Below are 26,555 nucleotides of genomic sequence, written 5' to 3' on the forward strand. Positions count from 1 at the left end.
TTAAGATTTGACAAGTTTAAAGCCTTGTCCTGTGTCCAGCACAGTAGGAAGGAACCAACTCATTTTCAATCTTTTCAAGCACCTGAAACAAGTTTTGCAGATCCAGAAAAGGTTCAGCCCACATAGCCAATTTGCCAGATGCACTAGTGGATACGTAACACGAGGAAAGTGCAACATCCAGTGCTTGGCCACGTCACTCCCTGTTGGCAAGTGCAGAGTGTAGTCGCTCCACCGCTTTGACACACCATACACTGCTTTCACTGTGCGTCCCTTTTCAGTCCAGCAGATGTTATGACTGGAATTGCAGTTATATTCTACCCAGTCTTTTGTAAAGTCACCCAGCTGTGGCAGGTCAGCTTCTTCAATGTCTACTGTCTTTGCCATCTCTGCTCCTTGCACTGCAATATACTGGTCATTAATCTTTCTTACTTCTTTCACCCAAGGGGTTGAGTTCTCACTGTCTAATATGATAATCAGTCGGGAACAGAAGGAGCCATTCTTTTCTCTCCACAATTCCAAAAGTGTGTCAAGGCGTAGTATTTCCCCACCTGTGGACAGAGAAAAATTCAGTAGAGCAATACCTTCTGTAGTCTCTCATTAAGTATATTCACTTGGCTGGGAATGATGGCGCACACTTGTAATCCCAGCATTTGGGAGGTGGAGACCAGAGGATCACAGTTCTCAGACAGCTTCAGCTACTTACTGAGGCCCTTTGCAACTCAGTGAGACCCTGTTTCAAAAAATAAAAAAAATAAAAAATAGGACCAGAGGTATAGCTCTGGGTTTCATCACCAGTACTGGAAAGAAAAAAAAAGAATATTCTCTTAAGTATATTTTCTTTAAATTCTCAGAATTCATAAATAAGAAAACAGAGGAAAATATTAAAAAATACTTCCAAAGTATCTTTTCATAAGATACACACACACACACACACACACACACACACACACACACACACACACATTTTTTTGGTGGTGGTACTGACTATTGAACCCAGGGACATTCTACCTCTGAGCCCTACCCCCCCAGCCCTATTTTTATTCTTTATTTTTAAAAAGTACTTACATTTATCTCAGATAACAGCTATCTGAAGCATTTCAAGTAATTGAGACTACTTTTTTTATTATTTATTTATTTATTTATTGTGGTACTAGGGATGGAACTCAGGGACCTTCTACCTCCGAGCTACATCCCAGCCCTAGTTTTTATTCTTTATTTTCAAACAGGGTCTCACTGAGTTGCAAAGGGCCTAAGTAGTAGCTGAGGCTGTCCTCAAACCATGATCCTCCTGTCTCAGCCTCCCAAATGCTGGGATTACAAGCATGCACCACCACACCTGGCTCTGAGATTGCTTTTTAAAGGCTTTGTTTATCTATGATAAACTGCTTTCTAGATTATCTATATTTCTTATTTTCTTTCTATTTCTCTTATAATTAATATAATTGTTTTTTACCCTAAAGCAAAAAAGCAAAAATAGCAAGTTCTATATTATGAAACTCCATAAAAGTAAAAATACTACATATTCTAAGAAGTGCTGTGAGTAAAAGTATGGGATATAAGGCAAATGGAGGCTCCCTTTTCCATAGTAGTATTTAGTTCTGGACCTGCTCTTTCTAACCCAAGTAAAATCCAGTCATGATGCTTACTATTTCAAAGGTTGTTTAGAAAGATAACTACTAATAAACTATCAGAGCTTAAAGTTCTTTATCACTTGGTTTGAAATAAGTGAAAGCATTTCCTCAGAACAGGGGTGTTCAATATTCCAAGACAGAACCAGCCTTGTAAGTCTAAGGCAGGCCTTAGCATATACTGACTGAAATGAAGGCTTCTAGCTCTGACTCAACCTGAGTACCTGCAAATGAGACAGGGCCTCTGGCCTGGTGTGATGGTGGGCAGTTGCTGAATTATGGAATAAGGGAAGGCCAGGTCGAGCTATGACTTCTCTATTCATTTTTTTTACTTATTATAATAAACTCTCTGACAAAGATAGCTACACAGAAACAAATTTAGGCTAATAGAAGTGTTACAGTGGTATAGCAAAACTGTACCAGTGTGAGATGTAGCCACAGGTTCTTGGTACACAGCAAAACTACCAGTGTGAGATTTGGCTGTAAATTCTTGTTTTTAGTTATTTGTAGAAAAGAATAGCCAAAAACTCTTCTGCTGTAAGCTTAAGCAATTTTATTACTACAAAGGCAGAAAGATAGACAGAAATTAAAGCACTACATGAGGAATGTAGTGGAGTAGCTTAAAAATAAGTTACTGAAGTTTTGGGATATAGAACAGGGGTTTATTTATTTATTTATTTATTTATTTTTATTTATTTTTTTTTTGTGTGTGTGTGTGTGTGTGTGTGTGTGTGTGTGTTTTGTGGGTCTGGGGATGGAACCCAGGGCCAATTTGACCTCAGAGCTACATCCCATGCCCTACTGTTTATTCTTTATTTTGAAACAGGGTCTCACAAAGTTGTGAAGAACCTCACTAAGTAGCTGAGGCTGTCCGCGAACCACGATCCTCCTGTCTCAGACTCCTGAATGCTGGGATTACAAGCATGTGCAACCATGCTTTACTCAACCAATAGTATTTCTGACCAAACATAGGTGTCAATCAGTTGGGACAAGTCTTTTGACATGATGATTTCTTCCTGTAGGCCCATCCTGTCTCCAGTACAGACCCAAGCCTTTTGTTATGCCCCAAAATGTGTTAATTGGTTATCAAAGGCAGGGATCTCTTGAAGACATCTTCCCACATCCTTGGGGAATTTTAGCTTGTCCTATAAGTTATTTATTGTGTAAAACTTGTCTGTAGAATGCAAAGGCCCTGGGTTACCTCTATCCTGGGAACTCTGCAGGGTTCCTTCTCTGCCTGAGTACTTGTGCAACACCCAAGCTCTGACTACTTTCTATATTTTAAAATTAATGCCAAAGCACTTGAAGCCAATACATATTGAAATCAGTACCAAAGACGGTTCCCAATACTGGCACAAGAATTCTACAATGGTCACTTTATTGGAGGTGTGCATCAAAAAATGAAGATACCATTCCATGTGATGTTACATATTTTATCAAAATTATAACTATTTTAAGTCTTCATAATTATTTCTAATTCATCATAAATGAAAATTTAATAGTAATTTATGGTGTTTATCTTATTTTTTTTTTTACTTTTCCTAGGAAAAAAAGCTTAAGTAAATATTAACAAACTGAATGCCCAGAATTTATTTCCAAAGCCATCTTTAAAAAATACTTCAAATTTGAGCCGGGCATGGTGGCGCACGCTTGTAATCCCCACGCTTGGGAAGCTGAGACAGGAGGATCACACAGGTTCGAAGCCAGCCTCAGCTACTTAGTGAGGCTCTCAGCAACTTAGTGAGACCCTGTTTCCAAATAAAATATAAAATAGGTCTGGGAGTATAGCCTGGAGGTAGAAAGCCTCTGGGTTCCACCCCCAGTACCACAAAAAAAAAAAAAAAAACAAAAAACCTTCAAATTTTAAGTATTAAAAAAATGCTAACTTCTTGAAAAATTATTTTCTCATGATACTTACAAAATAACTAGGGATATATGAGTAACTATCAGAATTATGCCTTTTCCCCCATTTGATCTGGGAAGAGGATATTATTATAAACACTACAATGCACTTTCAATAACTAGTCTCTATGTTTAGTTCTGAAATTTTGCTTCTTTTTAAATCAACCAGAACTTTTTTTCTTGTGCTGGGTTAGAATAAACAGAATGCTGTACTTTACCTGGAATTGAAGTAACCATAAAGGTTAGTAAGTTACATTCTACTTGTGATTAAAAAGTTACAGGCCAATTAAATGAGTTTATAAACTACGTTTAACTAGTACTAGTATAGAGTACCTTCTTGAACATTCTACTATGTTGAAAATGGGTGATCCATGCTAACAGAAATACCAATTTAACCAGAACATGCCATTTCTCTATCATCACCTTGTTCGCCTTTGGTGACAAAATGTAAGAGTGGGGGAAAAACACTTCAGGAATCAAATCCGAGTTTAACTCCTAGGTCTACAACTTTGTGGTATGATCATAAATAGATTGCATAATTAGTTTCATCCTTTGAAAAATGAAGATAATAGAAGTAATGATATCTACCTTAAATTATTTCATAAAGATTCAATTTAATACTGTCTGTGAAGTATTAGCTGATGCTTTGAATGTGTCCAATGAATGTTATTACTCCTAGACAGCACTGAATTATTTAAAATTTATTTGCAAAAAAGTAAAATTTTAAAAATATTATTTTTGCAGTACTGGGGGGAACCCAGGGGTATACTACCACTAAGCTACATCCTCAGCCCTATTTTTTTATTCTTTATTTTGAAACAGGGTCTCACTGCATTGCAAAGGGCCTCACCAAGTAGCTGAGGCTGTCTGCAAACCATGATCCTCCTGTCTCAGCCTCCCAAATGCTGAAATTACAAGGGTGCGCCACCATGCCCGACTTAAAAAAAAAAGGTATTTTTTTAAATGATAAAACCATGCTTCAAAATCTGGCATGAAGGTAGTAAGATCCTTCTGGTTTAAAATAATCTACTTTATCCTTGAGTTTGTTGGTTTCCTTGTGGAGTTATCATACTAGCAGTTCTGCCTGTTTTTTCTATACTACTTCTATCTTGTTGACATGAATGTATGTTTCCATTTATACTTTACTATTTTACTATTGTCATGTGTTCTTGGTTTAACACTTCTAGAATCTTTAATGAAAAAAGATAGGTTATTAAATTTTTATATTATTATTATTATTATTATTATTATTATTATTATTAGTGGTACTGGGGTTCCTGGAAGCCCTTCTACCGAGCTATACTCCCAGACCTATTTTATACTTTTATTTTGGAAACAGGGTCTCTTAAGCTAGCAGAGCTGGCTTCGAACCTGCGTGGTCCTCCTGTCTCTGCCTCCCAAGTGAGGGGATTACAAGTGTGCACCACCACGCCCGGCAGGTTATTAAATTTAAATGAACTATTTTAAGTTTAAAATAAAAAATTATCTTCCTTTTTATATGATTCATTTAATGACTTCACCCATTTATAAATTATTTAAGGATCCCCCACTAACTGTTCCAAGCTTGGTTCTATATTCTAAGCATATAATAATTCATAAAAAAGACCCTTGACTTATGAGCTCACTACTATCAAAGGGAAGATTGAAAAAATAATATTAATATTAATATTAATATTAAAGAAAGATCTCATTTCCCTTCTGGCAATACTCTTGAGAAAAAAATGGGGTTTTTTTCCCCATAATGCATGCAAACTATGGTTATTTTATGTAAAACAGCCTAAAAGCATCAAAAAATTCAAACAAACATTAAAGAGTTTTATACCTCACAATAAAACTCAATGATCATTCAATATAACTTTATCATTTTACAGATGAGAAAATCAAAGCCAATAGGAGCACCTCACCTAAAATATCTCACCTAAAATAACACTGTTGTGGCAATTAGGACCAGAACCCAGGTCTCTTGCCCTGGTACTACTCTTACCATATCACAATACCTGTTGTATTGTATTTGTATAGAGCTATTGAACTAAACATGTATAGAGCTATTGAAATACACATTATAATATGTAACAACTTAGAAGCACTAGTCAAATAAGTTAATTACCTTCTGAGAAATATAAGTATAGTAATCCTTTTTTTTTTTTTTTTTTGCAGTACTGAGGATGAAACCCAGGGGCATTCTACTTCCAAGCTTCACCCCCAGCCCTATTTTTTAAATTATTTATTTTGAAACAGGGTCTCACTGAGTTGCAAAGTGCCTAAGTATTAGCTGAGGCTGTCTGTGAACCATGATCCTCCTGTCTCAGCCTCCCAAATGCTGGGATTACAAGCATGTGCTACCATGTCCGGCTTAGTAATTCTGAAAATAAGGAAAAACTGATTTTAAGTCTCAACAAGCACAATTTTTTCTTTCAATTCCTATAGGACATTATTCTCAAACCTTATTATTATAGATTACTAAAAATTATACTAATCAGGGATGCTAGGGAAAAGAAAAAATCATCGTATATATTTCTGGTAAATTGTAAAGTAGAAAATTGAGAAATCTAATGTCTCTAGGTGAAGAACAGATATTCATAAATGTGTTTATTCACAATAATGAAATTACTAAAGATAAATTTACCTGCTAGAGCCCATTCTCCGGACCCATGAGTGTGTCCACTGTAATACAAAACATAGGTATCATGTCGAGGTCCATCCACAGTCCGAAGCTCAAGGAAAGCTTTGAGTTTGGAATGTAGAGTATCAAAAGACAGTCCGCTTGTGGAATAATCACATCCATAGGTCTCAATCATGTGATATGCAAAGAATCTTTGGATAGCATTGAGCATGCCAGTAGATCTCAAATTTAACTCCTGCACATGTTCTGGTGGAAGCAGTGTGGGCTGACCATCAGGACTAAAAAAGGAGGAAGAAAAATTATTTTCTTGTTTAAGCAATATTACTCTATTTCACATTCTCATCTTGTCATTTATAATTTATTAAGAACAGTAATAGGTGCTGCTAAGTGACAGGAACTTTTTTTTCCCTAGTACTGGGGATGGAAGGCAGTGGGGGGCATTCTACCTCCGAGCTATACCCCAGCCCTATTTTTTATTATTTTGAAACAGGGTCTCACTGAGTTACAAAGGGCCTCACTATGTAGCTGAGGCTGTCCGCGAACTGAGATCCACCTGGCTCAGCCTCCCAAATGCTGGGATTACAAGCATGCACCACCATACCCAGCTGACAGGAACTTTTTTAAATAATTTTTTTTTTTTTGTGGTACTGGGGCATTCTACCACCAAACTATACCCCTAGCCCTATTTTTTATTCTTTATTTTGAAACAAGGCCTCACTAAGTTGCAGAGGGTTTAAGTAGCTGAGGCTGGCTGAGAACCTGCAATCCTCCTGTCAGCCTCCCAAGTACTGGGATTACAGGCGTGCCACCACACCTGGCTCCTAAAATAATCTTTTCTATAATTTCTATGGGGCTAAGAGTTGAGCTTAGAGTCAAAACCTGGTTTTAAAAGTTGTATATTTTATATATAAATATGAAATAGTCACAGATATATATCTGTTTCTTTTTATTTCCATGCCAAATGACAAATAATAAACAAGATTTTTTAAAAGCAAGAATATATCATGTTTCAAGGACATCTGTTGGGAACTATAAGAAAATAATATTTTATTCTGGAGAAAAGAAAATTTAACACAAGAGTTGGAAGTAATATTTTAATTATATATTTAATTTCTATATTGGAAAATGATCTTTGCTAGGTGTGGTGAGACATGCTTGTAGTAATCCCAGTACTTGGGAGGCTGAGACAGGAGGATTGCAGGTTCACAGCCAGCCTCAGCAACTTAGTGAGGCCCTCCATAATTTAGTGAGACCCTGTTTCAAAATAAAATAATAAAATAGGGTTGAGGGTGTAACTCAGGGATAGAATGCCCCTGACTTCCTCCCCTGTAAAACACACACACACACACACACACACACACACACACACACACACACACAAAAGCTTTATAACTTGTGTTTGTGTTTTACTAAGTTAAAGTACATAAATGCTAGAAGAATGATCTATTAATAAATGTCGCATAAAAACAATTCTTAGCCGGGCGTGGTGGCGCACGCTTGTAATCCCCGTGCTTGGGAGGCTGAGACAGGAGGATCACACGGGTTCAAAGCCAGCCTCAGCTACTTAGTGAGGCTTTCAGCAACTTAGTGAGACCCTGTTTCCAAATAAAATATAAAAAAGGTCTGGGAGTATAGCCCAGAGGTAGAAAGCCTCTGGCTTCCACCCCCAGTACCACAAAAAAAAAAAAAAACAATTCTTAAAACTTATTTCTATTGTCTTATACTACTGAGCAATAATTAAAAACTCAGATCTAATCCTAGGAACAAATGTAAAATGGTACTTTACTAAAGACACTAAACTGAGCCTGCGTAGTGGCACACACTTGTAATCCCAGCATTCAGGAGGCTGAAACAGAAGAATAACAGTTCATAGACAGCCTCAGCTACTTAGGCCCTTTTAACTCAGTGAGACTCTGTTTCAAAGTAAAGAATAAAAAATAGGGCTGGAAGTGTAGCATGGAAGTAGAATGTCCCTGGGTTCCATCCCCAGTACTACAAAAGATAAAAATAATATAAATAAAGACACTAAATCATGTCTTATAACTATCAAACTATTACAAATGTTTAGAGGAAATAAAATCATTATTCCTATCCAGAAAAGGAATTTCTACAGAGAATTTTGAAAACTTTAAATTTTGCTCCATCTACTATCAATACTATTATAATAACACATTGGTTTTTATTAAAATAAATACTTTTTTACATATCTATAATATTTAACAGTCATAAAAAAGTTTATAAAGTAATACATAAACAAAAATTATAATGGAACAAAAATCTAATTGCCGGGTACAGTGGTGCATTACTGTAATTTCAATACTTGGGAGACTGAGACAAACGGATTGCAGGTTTGAGTCCAGCCTCTGCAATTTAGTCAGACCCTATTTCAAAACAACAATAACAACAAAAATAAATAAAAAGGGACTGAGGGTATAGCTCAGAGGTAGAATGTACTTGCAATCAACCTCCAGTAAATAAATTCAATTCAGTTAAAAAAGGGCTGGGTGTGTGGCTGAGGGAGGATGTCCTGTGTACAATTCCCAGTACCAAATAAGAAAAGAAAAAAAAAAGTTGTGTCTATTACTATTTGTACACATTGTTTCTGCAGAATTCAATGTCTTAAATTACAGGCCCCTGTTGAATCTCTTTCATTTCTCATGAGAACTTTCAACTTTTTATCAGTCCTTTAATATGGAGGAAAATATGTATTACAAATCTATTTGGGAGGTTTATGTCAAATATTTGAAATCAGGTAAAAACATTTGTTTTAATTTTCTTTTTTTCCTCTTTTATTTTTTATTTTGAAACAGTGTCTTACTTAATTGGTGAGGCTGGCCCAGAACCTGCTATTGTCCCATTTCAGCCTCCCAAATACTGAGATTACAGGCAATAGCCACTGTGCCAACCAACTTTTTTATTTCACAGTACTCCTACCACTATAGGAAAGCATAATGTAAATGTGGCAAAACTCATTAGTTGCAATACGTTTTTTTATTCTAGTATAGATTCTCACATATTTTGGGGAAAAATATTTTGGAATAAAATTGTAATCAAATAAATATTTATTAAGCCTCACTGCTAATGTTTATAATTCTTGGTATTTGTATAACAATTATCAGGGTGCAGAATGCTTTAATATCTTAGTTTTTCATAACATTCTTCTGAAATAGAATGTGTATTGACATTTACACTTTAGATAAAGACACTAAAGTTCAGAGAAGTTATGATTTACCAAAGGAACTACAAGACTTGAATTCTAGGATTTCAGGTCCTGTGCAGATTCTATTTCACCATGTTCTTCACAGGACATTTTCCCAAATGATATATTTCCTTTAGAGAAGGACTTTTCCTTAGAAAATTCACTCATTTTTTTCTGATTTCTTATTAAACTATAAATTAATCATATTTATCAAGATACTTAAATTAAACTTGGAATATTATATTGTCACCTGGAATAGTTTTCTAAAAGTCTGGAATAAAGAAATGCAATATAATATTATATTTTGAAAATATTATGTTTTTCAAAATCTAGTTATACTTTATATACATATTTATATAAATTTAAGAAAAAGTTTGAGTCAAGTAGTTACTACTAACTATACTACGTCACAGTACCTGCAGAAGTTGGTGGGAATTACAATAGCATATCCAACAGATGTTCCTCCTAAACAGTTACCCAATTCATGGAAGAGCCCATGAGCCATGGACTCCAATGGCAAGACGATTAGAAACATGCTCAAGAAGATTCCATTTGTTGGCTAAAAGAAAATCAAAACAACATGCTTATATAGTATGTGTATTTATGTATATATTTACATATATGCATACTGATTCACATTCTTACCCCTACTTCCAAAAGAAGTAAAAGCAACAATTAATAACCTAAAAACAATTATAAGTTAAAGCAGACACATATACACAGATAAGCTCACTAGAAAGAAACTTAAATTTATCTTTAAGCTTCCTGGAAGTTGTGGCAAAACACATCATATTTTTTTTAAATCTCTGAAATAATATCCTATTCAAACTAAAAATAGAACAAAATATAAAACTTTAATATGAAAGAAGAAAACCCAAAGCATATGTTTAATGATCTTATATTTAGAAGATCAAAAAAACTCAACCAGAAGACTTCTAGAGCTAACAAATTATCAAAGTACCTGGACACAAAATCAACTTACAAAAATCATTAACTTCTCTATACACCAATCATGAATCCAATAAGAAAGGCGGCCAAAAAATTCCATTACAATCGCCTCAAAAAAAAAAAAAAAAAAAACCTTAGGATTAAATCTAACCAAAGAGGTTAAACCTCTACAATGAAAATAGAACACTAAAGAAAGAAATTGAAGATCTTAGACGATGGAAAGGCTACCCATGTTTTTGAAAAGGCAAAATAATCAAAATGGCCAGCCATACTACTGAAAGCCAAATGCAAATTCAATGCAATCCTTACTAAAATACTATTGTCATTCTTCACAGATCTAAAAAAAAAACCTAACCTAAAATTCATATTTAAAAATAAGACCCAGAATACTCAAAGCAATTCTCAGAAGAACCACACTAGAGGCCTTATAATACCTGATTTCAAATTATACTCCAGAGCTGTAGAAATAAAAACAGCAGGCTATTGGCACAAAGACAGACTAATGGAATAAAGTCGATGATACAAAAACAAAGGCACACATTTATAGCTGGTTGATTTTTTTGAAAAGATGACAAAAATATACTCTGGAGAAAAGACAGCCTCTTCAACAAATGGTGCTGAAAAAACTAGCTATCCATATATAGAAGAATGAAATTAGACCCCAATCTCTCTCTGCTGAGTCAACTCAAAAAGATAAATGAAAGAGCTGAAATCAGACCAGAGACTGCAATTACTAGAGATTAGCCTTTCTTCACTATGTATGTGCAGCCGGGCATGGTGGTGCATGTTTGTAATCCCAGTATTTGGGAGGCTGAGACAGAAGAATCTCGGTTCTCGGACAGCCTCAGCTACTTAGGCCTTTTGCAACTCATCGAGACTCTGTTTATGAATAAAGAATAAAAGATAGGGCTAGGGGTGTCACTTGGAGGTAGAATACCTCTGGGTTCAATTTCCAGTACCGAAAAAAAAAAAAGTATGTATGTGCACAGAATACTTATGATTACTACTGAATTCTGCATTATAGAATTTTATAAAGCTGTTAATTCTAATAGCTTCTTGTGAAATTATATATTACAGTTTTAGCATTAGAAAAAAGTGTTAGTTTGATTTAGCAGTGATACAAGTAAAGATAAAGTTGAATAGCCAATCAATTGGTAAATAACTCAAATGAGAAACCTAAATAACTTAAAATTCTATTTAAAATGTTAGTTGATATTGATGTTATTCAATACTCTCATGTTCATTTTACAAAATTGACGGTGATATTTAATACAAGAGAACTAAGTAAATAGATATTCCAAAGTCTAATGATGACAATTCATATACAACAGATGGTTGGCTATCATTAGCTTGGTTATTTTAAAACTTTGACAATTGAGAATTTTGTATTATAAATATCTTAAAGGAAAAGGCAATTAGATAGTAGTAAGTAAACAGTTAAGATAAATATTATTATGATAAAACACATAAAAGTAAATACTGTTTGGCAATACTAAAATAAAAATCTTTTTTTTGTGGTAGTAGGGACAGAACCCAGGGGCATTCTACCTCCGATCTGCTCTGCACCCCCAGCCCTATTTTTTATTCTTTATTTTGAAACAGGGTTTCACTAGGTTGCATAGGGCTTCACTAAGTATTACCTGAGGCTGTTTGCAAAATGCGATCCTCCTGTCTCAACCTTCCAAATGCTGGGATTACAAACATGTGCTGCCACACATGGCAAAAACACACAATCTTAACAGATGACAAGTATATCCAGGAAAAGCAAAAATAAACTTAAGATGTTTTAGTCACTTGTTACTTTTCTGCAAGCTTCAACTTTACTGGCTTGTAAACTTTTATTTTATAACCTGAAAGTCATTTGTGACTAGAGTACTCTTTTATATTTCAGATGATTTTCAGTAACAAATAAAATAAACCTATTAAATTAAAACCAGTAAATTTAGGTACTTTTCTTCCTTCTCCAAATTATCCCACACTATCAATTTTTTAAGACATGGCTCAACTTTTAGAGCAAATATAAACTCAACCTAATAATCCTTTTACTTAAGGTAGTTATAAGTAATTATCTATTCAGCAAGGTGTTCAAATAATGGTCAAAATACTCAACATTCCCTATCCTAAAATATTTCAGGGAACAGGAACAAAATCTATGTAATATATAAATATCAACGTTAAAACTTCATTTCTGTGTGGGTGTGTGGAGGTCTAGGGATGGAACCCAGGGGCATTCTACCTCTGAGCTATACCCCCTTCCCTATTTTTTATTCTTTATTTTGAAACAGGGACTCACTGAGTTGCAGAGTGCCTCACTTAAGTAGCTGAGGCTGGCTGTGAGCAAATGATTCTCAGGTCTCAGCCTCCCAAATACTAGGATTACAAGCATGCACCACCATACCCAGCTAAAACTTCATTTAAGAGCCAGGCGTGATGGCGCATGCTTGTAATCCCAGCATTTGGGAGGCTGAGGCCTGGAGGATCGCGGTTCACAGACAGCCTCAGCTACTTACTGAGGCCTTCTGCAACTCAGTGAGACCCGGTTTCAAAATAAAGAAAAAACAGGGCAGGGGGTGTAGCTCGGAGGTCAAATGCCTCTGGGTTCCATCACCAGACCCGCAAAGAAAAAAAAAAAAAAAAAAAAACACTTCATTAAAAAAAAAAAATTGGCATTAGCTGGGCATGGTGGCGCACACTTGTAATCCCAGTGCTTGGGAGGCTGAGACAGGAAGATCACACAAGTTCGAAGCCAGCCTCAGCTACTTACGAGGCTCTCGGCAACTTAGTGAGACAAACAAACTTTATCTGTTTCCAAATAAAATATAAAATAGGTCTGGGATTGGAGCTCAGAGTTAGAAAAGCCCCTGGGTTCCACCCCAGTACCACACACCCCCCCAAAAAAATGGCATTTACATAACAGAGTACTTTATCAGAAGTATTCTATCAGTCACCTTAAGTAAGCCTGATTTAGAAAATAAAGACATCTAAAGTAAAGCACAACTAAAAAACAATAGATGTTATAAAGCAATATATAGATACCTTGCTGTTCAATGTAAGAAAACAATAGGTTTAAGAAACTATACATGACTTTCAAAACTTTGCTTAGTTCAGGAAATTCAAGAACATTATGAAAGTCACCACAGCTTTAAAGTTGAGTGACTTCCTTATGTAGAGACAGTTGGGTGTTACAGAAAGAACTTAAGCTTTGAAGTTAGACTTTGATCCAGTCCTAGACTAGCCAATTTACCATCTGTGTGTACATAAACAAGTTAATTAACCTTTAGGGTCTCGACTTCCTGAACTTATTAAAAGGGCAAATTTTATTATATATACATTAGAAATATATAAAATATTGTAGCACAATAAATGGTAGCTATAATTGTCAATGAAGAATTTTAAAATTAAATGAGGTTATAATGAGCAAAAAAACAAAAAATCTAAACTATTATGTTTTTATCTAAATGACTAAGAGCTATTCAGAAGACCTAGGTATATAGTTGTCTAAGTCCTAGTAGAAGCATGAGAACTCTATCTTCTAGTTGAGAAGCCTCAAATGAGAATTTTTATTTTAGACCACAACTCTGATGAAACAAATTGCATAGAAAATCAACTAGGCAATCTACTGATTCTTACTTTTCCCTATTTCCAACTTTATTTATTTATTTATTTATTTATTTATTTATTTATTTAGCACTGGGGATAGAACCCAGGGGCATTCTACATCTGAGCGACACCCTCAGCCCTACTGAAACAAAGTCTCACCAAATTGCAAAGGGCCTCACTAAGTAGCTGAGGCTGTTCATGAACCAAGATCCTCCTGTCTCAGCTTCCCAAATGCTGGGATTACAAGCATGTACCACCACGCACGGCTCCTTTTTTTAAATTTTTTTATTGGTGCATTGTAGTCATACATCTTAGTGGGATAAAAAAAGTTGTGTAGACATACATGCATACATCACCCAATTAGCCCTTACCCAATCCCCACCCCATTCCCTCCCCTTCCCTCCTTCTCATGCTTGGCTTAGTGATTGACTTTGATATGTTTAAGTACATCCTGTGCTTTAGAGAGTTTCTCTCTTCCCCTCTCCCATCCCCTCACCTAGGCTGCCTTATTTGCTCCTCTATAAGATCTCTTCCTTCATCCAGAGTTCCTCCTGTTACCCATTTCTCCTTAGCTTTCACATAAGGAAAAGCATCCAATTTCTTTTTTGTGACTGACTAATCACACTTAGCATAATGTCCTCCAGTTCCATCCATTTCCCTGAAAATGATGTGTGTTATGGCTGAGCAAAATTCACAGTTTTGTAATCCATTCATCTGTTGATAGTCATCTTGGCTGTTTCCATAGTTTGGCAATGGTGAATTGTGCAGCTATGAACATAGATATGCATGCATTAGTTTGGTAGTTTGGTTTGCTTTCTTTGGAGTAGATAGCCAGAAGTGGTATTGCTGGATCAAATGGTAAATTTGTTTCCATTCTTCTGAGGGTTCTCCATACTGTTTTCCAAAGTGGTTGCACTAATTTGCAATACATTTTAGAGTTCCCACTTCTCCACATCCTCACCAGCATTTGTTGTTGTTTGTGTTTTGAATGATTGCCATTCTAGTTGGAGTTAGGTGAAATCTTAGGGTAGTTTTGATTTGTATCTCTCTGATTGCCAATGATGTTAAACATTTTTTCATGCATTTATTGGCCATTTGAATTTCTTCTTTTGTGAAGTGTCTATTTAGTTTACTTGCCCATTTTTTGATTGGGTTGTTTTCTTAGTACTGATTTTCTTGAGTTCTCTCTATATTCTTTATTTTGAAACAGGTCTTACTAAGTTACAGAGGGCCCTCAATACGTAGCTGAGGCTGTTTGTGAACCAAGATCCTCCTGTCTCAGCCTCCTAAGTACTAGGATTACAAGCATGTGCCACCATGCCCAGTTTGTTCCCAAACTTTAAAAGTAAAGGAGGCCAGGAGTGGTGGCCCACGCTTGTAAGGCTGAGACAGGAGCATCACACAAGTTCGAAGCCAGCCTCAGCTACTTAGTGAGGCTCTTAGCAACTTAGTGAGAGCCTGTTTCCAAATAAAATATAAAATAGTTCTGGGAGTATAGCTTGTAGAAAGCCTCTGGGTTCCACCCCCAGTACCATGAAAAAAAAAAAAGTAAACGAAACCAAGGAATGTGGCTCTTTAAGAGTAGTAGTATAAACAGGGCATGGTGGTGCATACTTGTAATCCCAGCATGTGGGAGGAGGATCAGGGTTCACAGCCAGCCAGTGAGGCCCTTAACAACTTAGTGAGACCCTATTTCAAAATAAAGAATAAAAATAGGGCTGGGGGTGTAGATCAGAGGTAGGCATTCTGGGTTCCATCCCCAGTACTGAAAAAAAAAAAAAAAAGAGTTGTCATAAAAAGCCAGGCGTGGTGACACATATTTGTAATCCCAGCATTTGGGAGGCTGAGATAGGGGGATCTCGGTTCATGAACAGCCTCAGCTACTTAGTGAGGCCCTTTGCAACTCAGTGAGACTCTGTTTCAAAATAACCAATAAAAAATAGGGCTGAGAGTGTGGTTCAGAGGTAGAATGCCTCTGGGTTCCAACCCCAGTACTGAAAGAAAAAAAGTAGTAGTATGAAGATGAAGATAGACTGCTAAGAATACATTTCTCAAAACTTCTCTTTCATATCAAAGATTTTTATATGACCAATAAACACATAAATATCACTCATCATTATCATAATATAACTAATCATTAAGGAAATACAAATAAAAACTATAGTCAACTACTACTTGCTCCAGCCTTTTACCTTGAGTTTGTTACTATCTTTACTTGTAAAGTGTGTTTCTTGTAAGCAGCAGATAGATGGATTCTGGTTTTTAATCCATTTTGCCACTTTATGTCTTTTTATTGGGGAATTGAGGCCATTTACATTCAGTGTGATTACTGAGAGATAACTTTGGAGATTCATTATCTATTTTAGTCTCTTACCTATTTCTAAATTGTATTGTTTGCTTTTATTGTTGCTAATTTTTAGGATTTATATTTGGAATATTAATAAACCTTCAGATATAACATTTGGAAATATTTTATCCCATTCTATCAGTAACTTTTAATTCTGTTTACAATGTCTTTGAATGTACAATACTTTTCTATTTTTTATGAAGTTTGTTTATTCTTTTGTTTCCTGTGCCTTTGGAATCATATCCAAGAAATCACTGCCAATTTCAATGTTGTGAAGTTTTATGACCCTGGTTTTCTTCTAAAAGTTTATAGTCTTAAGATTTACATTTAGGTCTTTTATCTATTTTGAGTTAATATTTGTATATGGTGCTAGGTAAGGGCCCAATTTTATTATTTTTCATGTAGTTATTATTTTTCAACAATATTTAGTGAAAAGATTATTATTTCCTTCCCCAAATGTTCTTGGAAACCTTGTCAAAAATAACTTGACTATATATGGGGAAAAAAAACATATCAAAGTTAATTAGGAAACCAAGCATGTGAAGGAGGGAGGAGGGAAGGAAAGGGAAGGGGTAGGGATTGGGTAGGGACTGATTGGGTGATGTGTGTATGTATATCTCCACAAGTTTTTTATCCTATTAAGATGTATGACTAAAATGCACCAATAAAAATTTATTTAACAAAAAAAGAACTATATCATATTTTTCTTTATGAAGAAAATATTCAGACCATTGTTACTGGTGGTTAATTAAAAAAAAAAAAACTACTCCTGACCAATAGTTTCAATATATTCCCTCCTCAAAAGCATGTGTTGAGCAGGGCATGGTGGCGCACTCTTGTAATCCCAGCATTTGGGAGGCTTACACAGGAGGATCATGGTTTGTTGACAGCCTCAGCTACTTAATGAAGCCCTTTGCAACTCAGTGAGACCCTTTTCAAAATAAAGAATTAAAAAAATAGGGCTGGGGGTATTGCTCAGAAGTAGAATGCCCCTGGGTTCTACCTCTAGAACTGCAAAAAAAAAAAAGTGTGTGTTAGAAACTTAACCCCCAATGTAACAGTTTTGTGGAGATGGGTCTTAAGGGGAGCCCTCATGAATGGATGAATAATGATGATGAAAGGGCTTGAGGCTGTGAGGTAGATTTCTTATTCCACCTCTTTTGCTCCCATCTTCCTCCCAGGGACAAGGCAAGAAGGTCTTCACTAGATATCAGCACCTGATGTAGACCTCTTATCCTCCAGAACTGTGATTCCATTTTTTTAAACATTATCCACTGTGTGGTACTGTTAACAAAACACGGAATGAACTAAGACATCCTGTTTCATAGTGTTCTGGCAAAAGTGACAAAATTTTAGTTCAAGATAAGTCTACTATTGCTGGGCGTGGCGGCACACACTTGTAATCCCTGCATTCAGTAGACTGAGACTGAAGAATCTTTAGCAATTCAGTGAGATCCTGTTTCAAAAATAAAAAGACTAAAAAATAGGGCTAAGAGTGTAGCTCAGAGGTACAATACCCCTGGGTTCCATCCCCAGTCCAAAAAAAAAAAAAAGATGAGTCTACTATCTGAACTAAAATGGCTCAAAACTTTAAGAAGAAATGAACCAAAATAAAAATTAAGAAAAATGAGCACTTTTAGTTTGGGAGCAGATATAAAAACTCCCTATTTTCTATGCCAAGAAAAATAATATGGCTGATCCTGCCATCCTGCCAAAATTTAAACTGCTGCAATATATGGATTTTATCTCTTGTTTGGATGCAAGGCTTATACTAGGACATCTGTCATACCCAGTAATTGCCACTCCTTCCCTGCAGAAAAATCAAACTGTGATTATGTTTTTTTCTGGTTGGGTCAAAAGGGCTTGTACAAAGAACAAAAAGCTGCATCAAATGCCCATGGAATTTGCAAATGACAATAGCTGGCAAGGATAAAGGCATATAAAATCTCATGTGAGATTCAGAGAGTTTCTAAATATAATAAAGCACCATGGAGCATATTTCCTTAGGTATCTGGTAATATTCCCTCTTTTATCCTTCTGTGAATTATCAATTACCATAAAAGCCTGTGGCTAAGCAGCAAAATTAGCACCAAATGCTGTGGGGTATGTGTCTTTCTAATTGACTTATTTAAGGGAAAAAAGTTTAAAAGAGGAAAGCAAATAACATTCAATGAACATAATATAAATTGTAGGAAACAACAGCTGTAATGTTGCATTTAAAGTTGAAATGAGATTATGAACAAAACACAACAGAAGTTAATGGTAAACTTCTAGCTTTTTAATGTAAATGACTTGGAATGATACTACTGACTCATTGCGACAATGTTAAACTTGGTAAAATTAACAAAAATAAAGTTTTTTATATGGTGTTAGGCAAAGATTTCTTAGATAAGACATGAAAAGGTTCATAACAGAAAAATAATGATGAACTAGACTATACCATCTCTACTTTCATCAATCCTGCCTATAGCTGACAAACTAAAAAGATTTCTTTAATTTCTCATTTTTCTTCTTGCCACATGGGTTCTGCCACCACCTAGTTGAAGGAACAGTTTTTCTAGTGGAAATCTACTGAAGGATGTGTTAAAAGGGCAGTGTGTAAAAACAATTTAGGATTTTAGTATTACTGTTACAAAAATGTGTGTTGACAAGCATATATATATATATATATATATATATATATATATATATATATATATTGTGGTACTGGGGGGTGGAACCCACCGGTTTTCTACCTCCAGGCCCCCAGCCCTATTCAATAATTTATTTGGAAACAGAGTCTCACTAAGTTGCTGAGAGCCTCACAAACCTGTGCAATCCTCCTGTCTCAGCTTTCCAAGCACTGAGATTATAAGTGTGCGCCACCAAACCCAGCTGGTTTAGATATATTATTAAAATGTTATAGACGGGTGTGTTAGCACATGCTTGTAATCCCAGCATTCAGGAGGCTGAGACTGGAGGATCGTGGTTCGCAGACAGTCTCAGCTACTTAGTTAGGCTCTCTGCAACTAAGTGGGACCCTGTTTCAAAATAAAGAATAAAAAATAGGGGAGGGGATGTAGCTCTGAGGTCAAATGCCTCTGGGTTCCACCCCCAGACCTGGAAAAAAAGTAATTAATCAGAGCCAGGCGTGGTGGCACACACTTACTTGTAATCCCAGCATTTGGGAGGCTGAGACAAGAAGATCATGGTTCATGGACAGCCTTAGCTACCTTGCAACTCAGTAAGACCCTGTTTCAAAATAAATAATAAAAAAATAAGGCTGGGGATGTAGCTGGAAGGTAGAATTCCCCTAGGTTACATCCCCAGCACCATACACACACACAAAAATTAATCAGTATTCATATCATTTATCATTTTTTTTTACATTTAGAAATTTTAAATAAAAATAGTTCACCTTTAGCCAGGCATGGTGGTGCATGCTTGTAATCCCTACCCTTGGGAGGCTGAAACAGGAGGATCACACAGGTTCGAAGCCATCCTCAGCTACTTAATGAGGCTCTCAGCAACTTAGTGAGACCTTGTTTCCAAATAAAGTATAAAATAGGTCTGGGAGTATACCCCAGAGGTAGAAAAGCCCCTGGGTTCCACCCCCAGTACCACACACACACACACACACACACACACACACACACAGAGTTAATAATAGTTCAACTTTAAAAATCAGCTAAAATCCAATTTAAATAATTTGCACAGCTCTTATAATTCACCTGAACAATATTATCCCCCAATCAGTCTCATCCTAACAAACCACTAAATTATTGACCTTTCACTATGTAATTTTTCCAATTCTTTCATCATTCAAAAGGATTGGAACTAGAATAAAGCCAGTGGATGCTTTCCAAATTTTGTTTTATACAGAGGTTACACTTAACCTTAGTCAAAAATCCAAAGAGAGATCACATACATAGAGGTTAAAAGGTACAAAGTGTACACCATGACTAAGTTGGTTTCATTCCAGGGATACAAGACTGGTTCAACATATGCATATCAATATTAAGGACAAAAATCATATGGTCACTTCAATAGATGCTGAAAAATCATTTGACAAAATACAATACCATTCACATTAAAAAACACGGCAGAAGCCGGGCATATTAGCGCATGCTTGTAATCCCAGCATTTGGAAGGCTGAAACAGGAGGATTGTGGTTCACAGAATGCCTCAGCTACTTAGGCTTTCTGCAACTTAGTGAGATCCTGTTTCAAAATGAAGAATAAAAACTAGGGCTGGGAGTATAGCTCAGAGGTAGAATACCCCAGGGTTCTATCCTCAGTACCGCAAAAAACAAAACAAACATAAAAAAATACTGCAGAAAATCAGAATAGAAGGAACTTATCTCAACATCATAAAGGTAATATACAATAAACTCAAAAGCCAGCATCATACTGAATGGAAAAAATCTGCAAGGATTTCCTTTAAAATCAGGAGTAAGTCAAGAATGCCCACCATTCACTACTCCTTTTCAACATAGTACTCAAGACTCTAGGCACAGCAATAAGGCTTGAAGGAAATCAAGGAATACAAACAGGAAAAGAACTGAAATTATCACTATTTGTAAATGACATGATTCTATACTTAAAAGACACAAAAAACTCAAAAGACTTCTAGAGCTGATTAACAAATTCAGCAAAGTGGTAGGATACAAAATCAATCTATAAAAATCAGTAGCTTTTTAATATACCAATCATGAGTCCACTGCAAAAGTAATCCAGAAAACAATTCCATTCACAATAATCTCAAAAACAATAAAATATATAGATATAAATAATCAATGAAGTAAAAAACCTCTACAATGAAAATTATAAAACACTAAAGAAAGAAATTGAAGAGCTGAGGGTGCTGGTGAACACTTGTAATCCCAGCATTTGGGAGGCTCAGACAGGAGGACTGCAGTTCAAGGACAGCCTTGGCTACTTAGTGAGGTTCTTTACAACTCAGTGAGACCCTGTTTCAAAATAAAGAATAAAAAATAGGGCAGAGGGGTGTAGCTCAGAGGCAGAATGCCCCTGGGTTCTATCCCCAGTACTGCCCCCCCCCAAAAAAAAGATGGAAAGATTTCCCATGCTCTTGGATAGGCAGAATAAATATTGTCAAAAAAGGCCATTTTATCACAAATAATGTACAATTAAATGCAATTCTATTAAAATACCAAGCCAGGTGTGGTGGCGCACGCTTGTAATCCCAGTATTCAGGAGGCTGAGACTATGAGACTAGAGCATAGCAGTTCGAGGACAGCCTCAGCTACTTAGGCCCTTTGCAACTCAGTGAGACCGTTTCAAAATAAAGAATTAAAAAAAAAATAGGGCAGGGGGTGTAGCTCGGAGTCAAATACCCTTGTGTTCCATCCCCAGACCTGCCCCTGCCAAAAAAAAACAAAAAACAATGTATTTACCTGTACGGAATTAGAAAAATCAGTCCTAAATTTTATATGGAAAAACAAAAGACCCAGAATAGCCAAACCAATTCTCAGTAATAAGAACCGTGCAGGAGGCATCACAATCCCTGACTTTATACTACAAAGCTATAGTAATAAAAAGTAGCATGCTATTTGCTCACACACGCGCGCGCACGCACACGCACACGCGCACACAGAAACAAAGACCAATGGAACAGAAAATACAGAAACAAATCCACATACTTATATCCATATGCCAAAAACATATGTTGGAGATAAGACACACTATTCAACAAATGGTGTTGGAAAAACTGGTTATCCATTTATAAAATAAAATAGAATTAAATCTCAACCTCTCAACCTGAACAAGAGTCAACTCAAGATGGATCAAAGATCTGAAAATTAGACCAGAGACTTTGAAATTACCAGAGGAGGACACAGGTCCAACACTGTAACATATATGCACAGGCAGAAACTCCCTCAATAAGACCCCCAAAACTCAGGAAATTAAAACAAAAATAAATGGGATAGAAATAAACTAAGAAGTTTCTATTCAGCAAAGGAATCCACCAAGAGTCAGAAGAGAGAGCCTATGAAATGGGAGAAGATCTTTATCAGCTACCCCTTTATTAGAGGACTAATATCTAGAATATACAAAGACTAAAAGACATAACACTAAATAATCCAATTAAAAATAGGCAACTGAACTAAACGGACACTTCACAAATGAAAAAATGTAAGTGGCCACTAAGTACATAAAAAATGTTCAACACCATTAGCAATTAGAAAGGTGCAAATAAAAAATACATCAGGATTCCATCTAACCCCAATTATAATGACAATCATCAAGAATTCAAACAATACATGCTTGGCAGGATGTGGGGGATATAGGAACGCTTATATACTGTTGGTGAGATTGCAAATTAGTGTAGCCACTATGAAGGTCAGTGTGGAGATTCCTCAGAACACTGGGAATGGATCCATCCTATGACCCAACTATACTAATCATGAGTATCTTCCTAAAGGGACTATAATCAGAGTATTACAGTGATATAAACCGGGCATGGTGGCACATGCTTGTAATCCCAGTATTTGGGAGGCTGAGACAGGAGGAACCAGGTTCACGGTCAGCCTCAGCTACTTTGTAAGGCCCTCCAAAACTTAGTGAGACCCTGTTTCAAAATAAAAAATCAGGCTGAGGGTGTAGCTCAGAGGTAGACTGCCCTTGGGTTTAATCCCCAGCACCTGCACACACACACAAAAAAAGTCATTAAAGAGTGACACATGCATATCCACTTTTATGGCAGCTGGGCATGTTGGTGAATGCTTGTAATTCCAGCACTTGGGAGGCTGAGACAGGAGGATCACACAGGTTCAAAGACAGCCTCAGATACTTAGGCTCTCAGCAACTTAGTGAGACCCTGTTTCCAAATAAAGTATAAAATAGGTCTGGGAGTATAACCTGGAGGTAGAAAAGCCCCTGGGTTCCACCCCCAGTACCACACACACACACACACACACACACACACACACACCAAAAAAAAAAAAAAAATACCATAGCCAAATTATGGAACCAACCTAGGTGTTCTACAACAGATGAATGGATTACAAAACTATGGAAAATACACATGATAGAATTCTACTCAGCAATAAAAAAAGAACAAAATTATGTCATTTTCAGAAAGATGGATGGAAACCTGGGTGTGTGGCACACACTTGTAATCCCAGTATATGGGAGGATGAAACAGGAGTATGGAAGGTTGGTCTCCAGCCTCAGCTATTTAGTGAGGCCCTCTGCAACTTAGTGAAACACTGTTTCAATATAATGAATAAAAAAAAGTGGGGCTGGGGGTGTAGCTAGGAGAAAGAATGTCCCTGGGTTCCATCCCCAGTATCCCCTCCAAAAAACGGATGGATCTGGATAACATTATGTTAGGTGAGGTTAGCCAGTCACAGAAAGTGAAGAGTCATGTTTTCTCTCACATGCAGAAGCTAGGAAGTAATCTGAATACAAGAGGAACTTTAGATTATGGAGGAGAAACCTCAGTGGAGAAAGGGAATTGGTCTAGAGAAGGGCAATGGGGGAGATAATTAATGAAGGAAATGTTACATACATATCTGAGGATACCAATGTCAACCTCATTATCATGAGATACCACTCCACACCTAAACTGAGGGAAAGCCTCAAGCAGATAAATTTTGGAAATGAGTACAAATGGAAGGTGAAAATCTAGAAATAGATTTCCTTAAAATTATCTCCTAAACTGGGTCTGGTGGTGTGCTCTTGTAATCCAGCCTTTGAGAGGCTGAGATAGGAGGATCATGGTTGGTTCTCCACCAGCCTCAGCTACTTAGTGAGGCCTTCTGCAACTCAGTGAGATCCTGTTTCAAAATAAACAATTAAAAAAATAGGACTGGGGGTGTAGTTCAGAGGTAGAATACCCCTGGGTTCCATCCTCAGTACCACGAAAAAAAAGAAAGAAAGAAAGAAAGAAAGAGAGAGAGAGAGAGAGAGAGAGAGAGGAAGGAAGGAAGGAAGGAAGGAAGGAAGGAAGGAAGGAAGGAAGGAGAAAAAGTAATAAGTCTGGGAAAGAAGCTAACACAGAAAAGGGAGAAGGAAAATTCTAGTTGGAGTTTTCTGACATCATCGTAATTCTGACAGTCTCCATCCCTGGCAAGTAAAGCAAAGTGAGGAAGATGTCCTCAGGCAACACTCAAAATGTTTTAATCATTTGTGTGACTCCCACCAAGCTCTCTGTGGTAGCCCACAATGACCAGAAAGCATCATGCCTAGGCAAGTCTAACGCTCTTATCTAGAAATCACTCTAGCAATAAACTGGTCCAAAGCAGAGTACTGCACCAAGCAATGACCTGCCTTTATGCCCCACACCACAGCCTGAGATAGTCAAATTATAGCATTTGTCACACTGTAATCATAATTGTTTGTTGGCATGCTAGCCTCTTCCCCTCACATTATAGACTATGCCTTCTTCTTTGAAGACAGAGACATCTTGAGATCTTTAACACCCTCTATAGTGCCTGGCATAGCATGCACAGTCTATGAATACTCAAAAGGAGACTGGGCTGGTTAATACTGTAGATACAAAATCCAACTGTACAGATTAAATGTCTTGTTCACAAGGGCCTTTTCAAAAAGCATTTCTGGGAAGCAAATGTACTGTAAAGTTCACACACACACCCCCCCCTTTTAGGGAAATCTCTAAACTCTAAGAACCTGATATGGTGTTCTATATCAAATCTTTTCTTTTACATAGAATCTTCATAGCAATAGCTACATTTTTAAAAAAAATGTACTATAGCAAGATCAGAAACTAGACAGAAGAAACCTAACAAATTGTGGCTAGTACTAGTAACTCTAGATATATCTTCTCTGGCCTTCAGTTTCCTCCTGGGTAAAATAAAAGGATTAAAGTATAATCTCCAAAAAAACTCTTCAAATGCTAATATTCTAAGGATCTTTAATCTGTAAGTGTTTCATTAATGAACAATCTGGAGAAGTATTTCACATACTGAGTACTCCTAACATTTTAGTACCTCTTTACTAGAGATCAAACTAAATTATCTTGTCAAAATTCATTTAGTGATTCAATTCCATGAACAAACTTAAATAAGCACCTAAAAAGAATCTCCTTTTGAAATTAGGAACTTGACCTCAGAATCCTAATTTCAACTCTTGAACCTAGCATTGTATTGCATATCATAGGCATTGACATAATTTAAACCAAAAAAAAAAAAGGAAAAAAAGAAAAAGAAAAGCTTACCTGCCAAGAAACTGCTCCCAAAATCGCTGTTGCAAGAAGACTAAAAAACACTAACTGCTCTGAAATTAAGCAAAAATGACGCATCCCTTTGGATGCCATGATCCTATCAAGGCTATTGTTATCTGCCCTGTGGGTAAAATATACTTTATGACAGTCATTTAATTTGGTATGGAATCCCCAAAGAGTTAGGAGAAAAATAATATGGCAAATCATCCAGAAAATTCCAAAAATGGAAAAGCCTGGTATTACAAAATACCAGAGATGAGTGTCTCTAAGTTTAAATGCTGAAAGAATAAAAAATGTAAGCTCAATCATTCCAGTGAAAACAACTGAAAGTCTTCTGCAAATTCTTCCACGGTACAAAAAGGGCTTCCATCTTTCAGTTACTGAAAGTCCACTAAAATAAGTATCAAGGAAAGGGTCAATTATCAGGCAAATAAAAAAACATGCAAAAGCAATTGGATTTTGGGGAGTTTCCAATGAGGAAAAAAATAACAATACTGCAAAAATGACTAAATTTGGAATAGCTAGGAAGGACTTCATTCTCAGGTCAGTAATCAGCATGGCCAGAGCTACAACAAGTAAAATGACACTCAGAGATTTCTCTACCAACATAGTTGTGCTGGCAATGGCAAACCCAACAAGTTCCAGAAACTCCACTGTGGTTAGTAAAGTGGGTCGATGACGGACATAACCAGAAATTCTCTCCACCAAAGAGCATAATATCCTTAATACTATGGAAGTTAGAAGCAAATATTTGGTTGATTCTTCTTTCACGTCATTTTTAAAGGAAGAATTATCAAGGAAGCACAGAAGGCCAAGCAAGAATCCAAACCAAAGATTGGAGAGACTTAAACTTGCTGCTTCCATTGAAAAATAGTAGTAGAGTATGCTGGCAATTCCAAGAACAAAAAGACCAAGAATAAATATAACCAAAATTAAAGAATTTGCTGTTTTTTCCCATCTTACATAAAGGCCTAAACATATAGCCACCAGCAGGTTGATTCTGGCTAAATAGCCAAGATACCGCACTGAGGAATGCATGTTGACTTCTCTATTTACTTCTTCCAGTCTCGTCATTGCTAAATAGAGACAATGACTAAAGCAATAACGCAGTGATTTACACAT

General features: G+C 36.4%; 1 protein-coding gene across 1 annotated transcript; it reads right to left on the minus strand.

The window, feature by feature from the left end:
• On the minus strand, window positions 1–26,555 carry TMEM168 (transmembrane protein 168; the record flags this gene model as incomplete). The annotated part of the gene is made up of 4 exons (XM_080701484.1): window positions 1–548; window positions 6,157–6,431; window positions 9,769–9,911; window positions 25,428–26,555. 4 exons carry the CDS (start codon window positions 26,553–26,555, stop codon window positions 1–3), a joined length of 2,094 nt encoding a protein of 697 aa, XP_080557610.1.

This window comes from Muscardinus avellanarius (assembly GCF_963383645.1).
Source record: "Muscardinus avellanarius genome assembly, chromosome: 9".
In the NCBI taxonomy this organism is placed as follows: Eukaryota; Metazoa; Chordata; class Mammalia; order Rodentia; family Gliridae; genus Muscardinus; species Muscardinus avellanarius.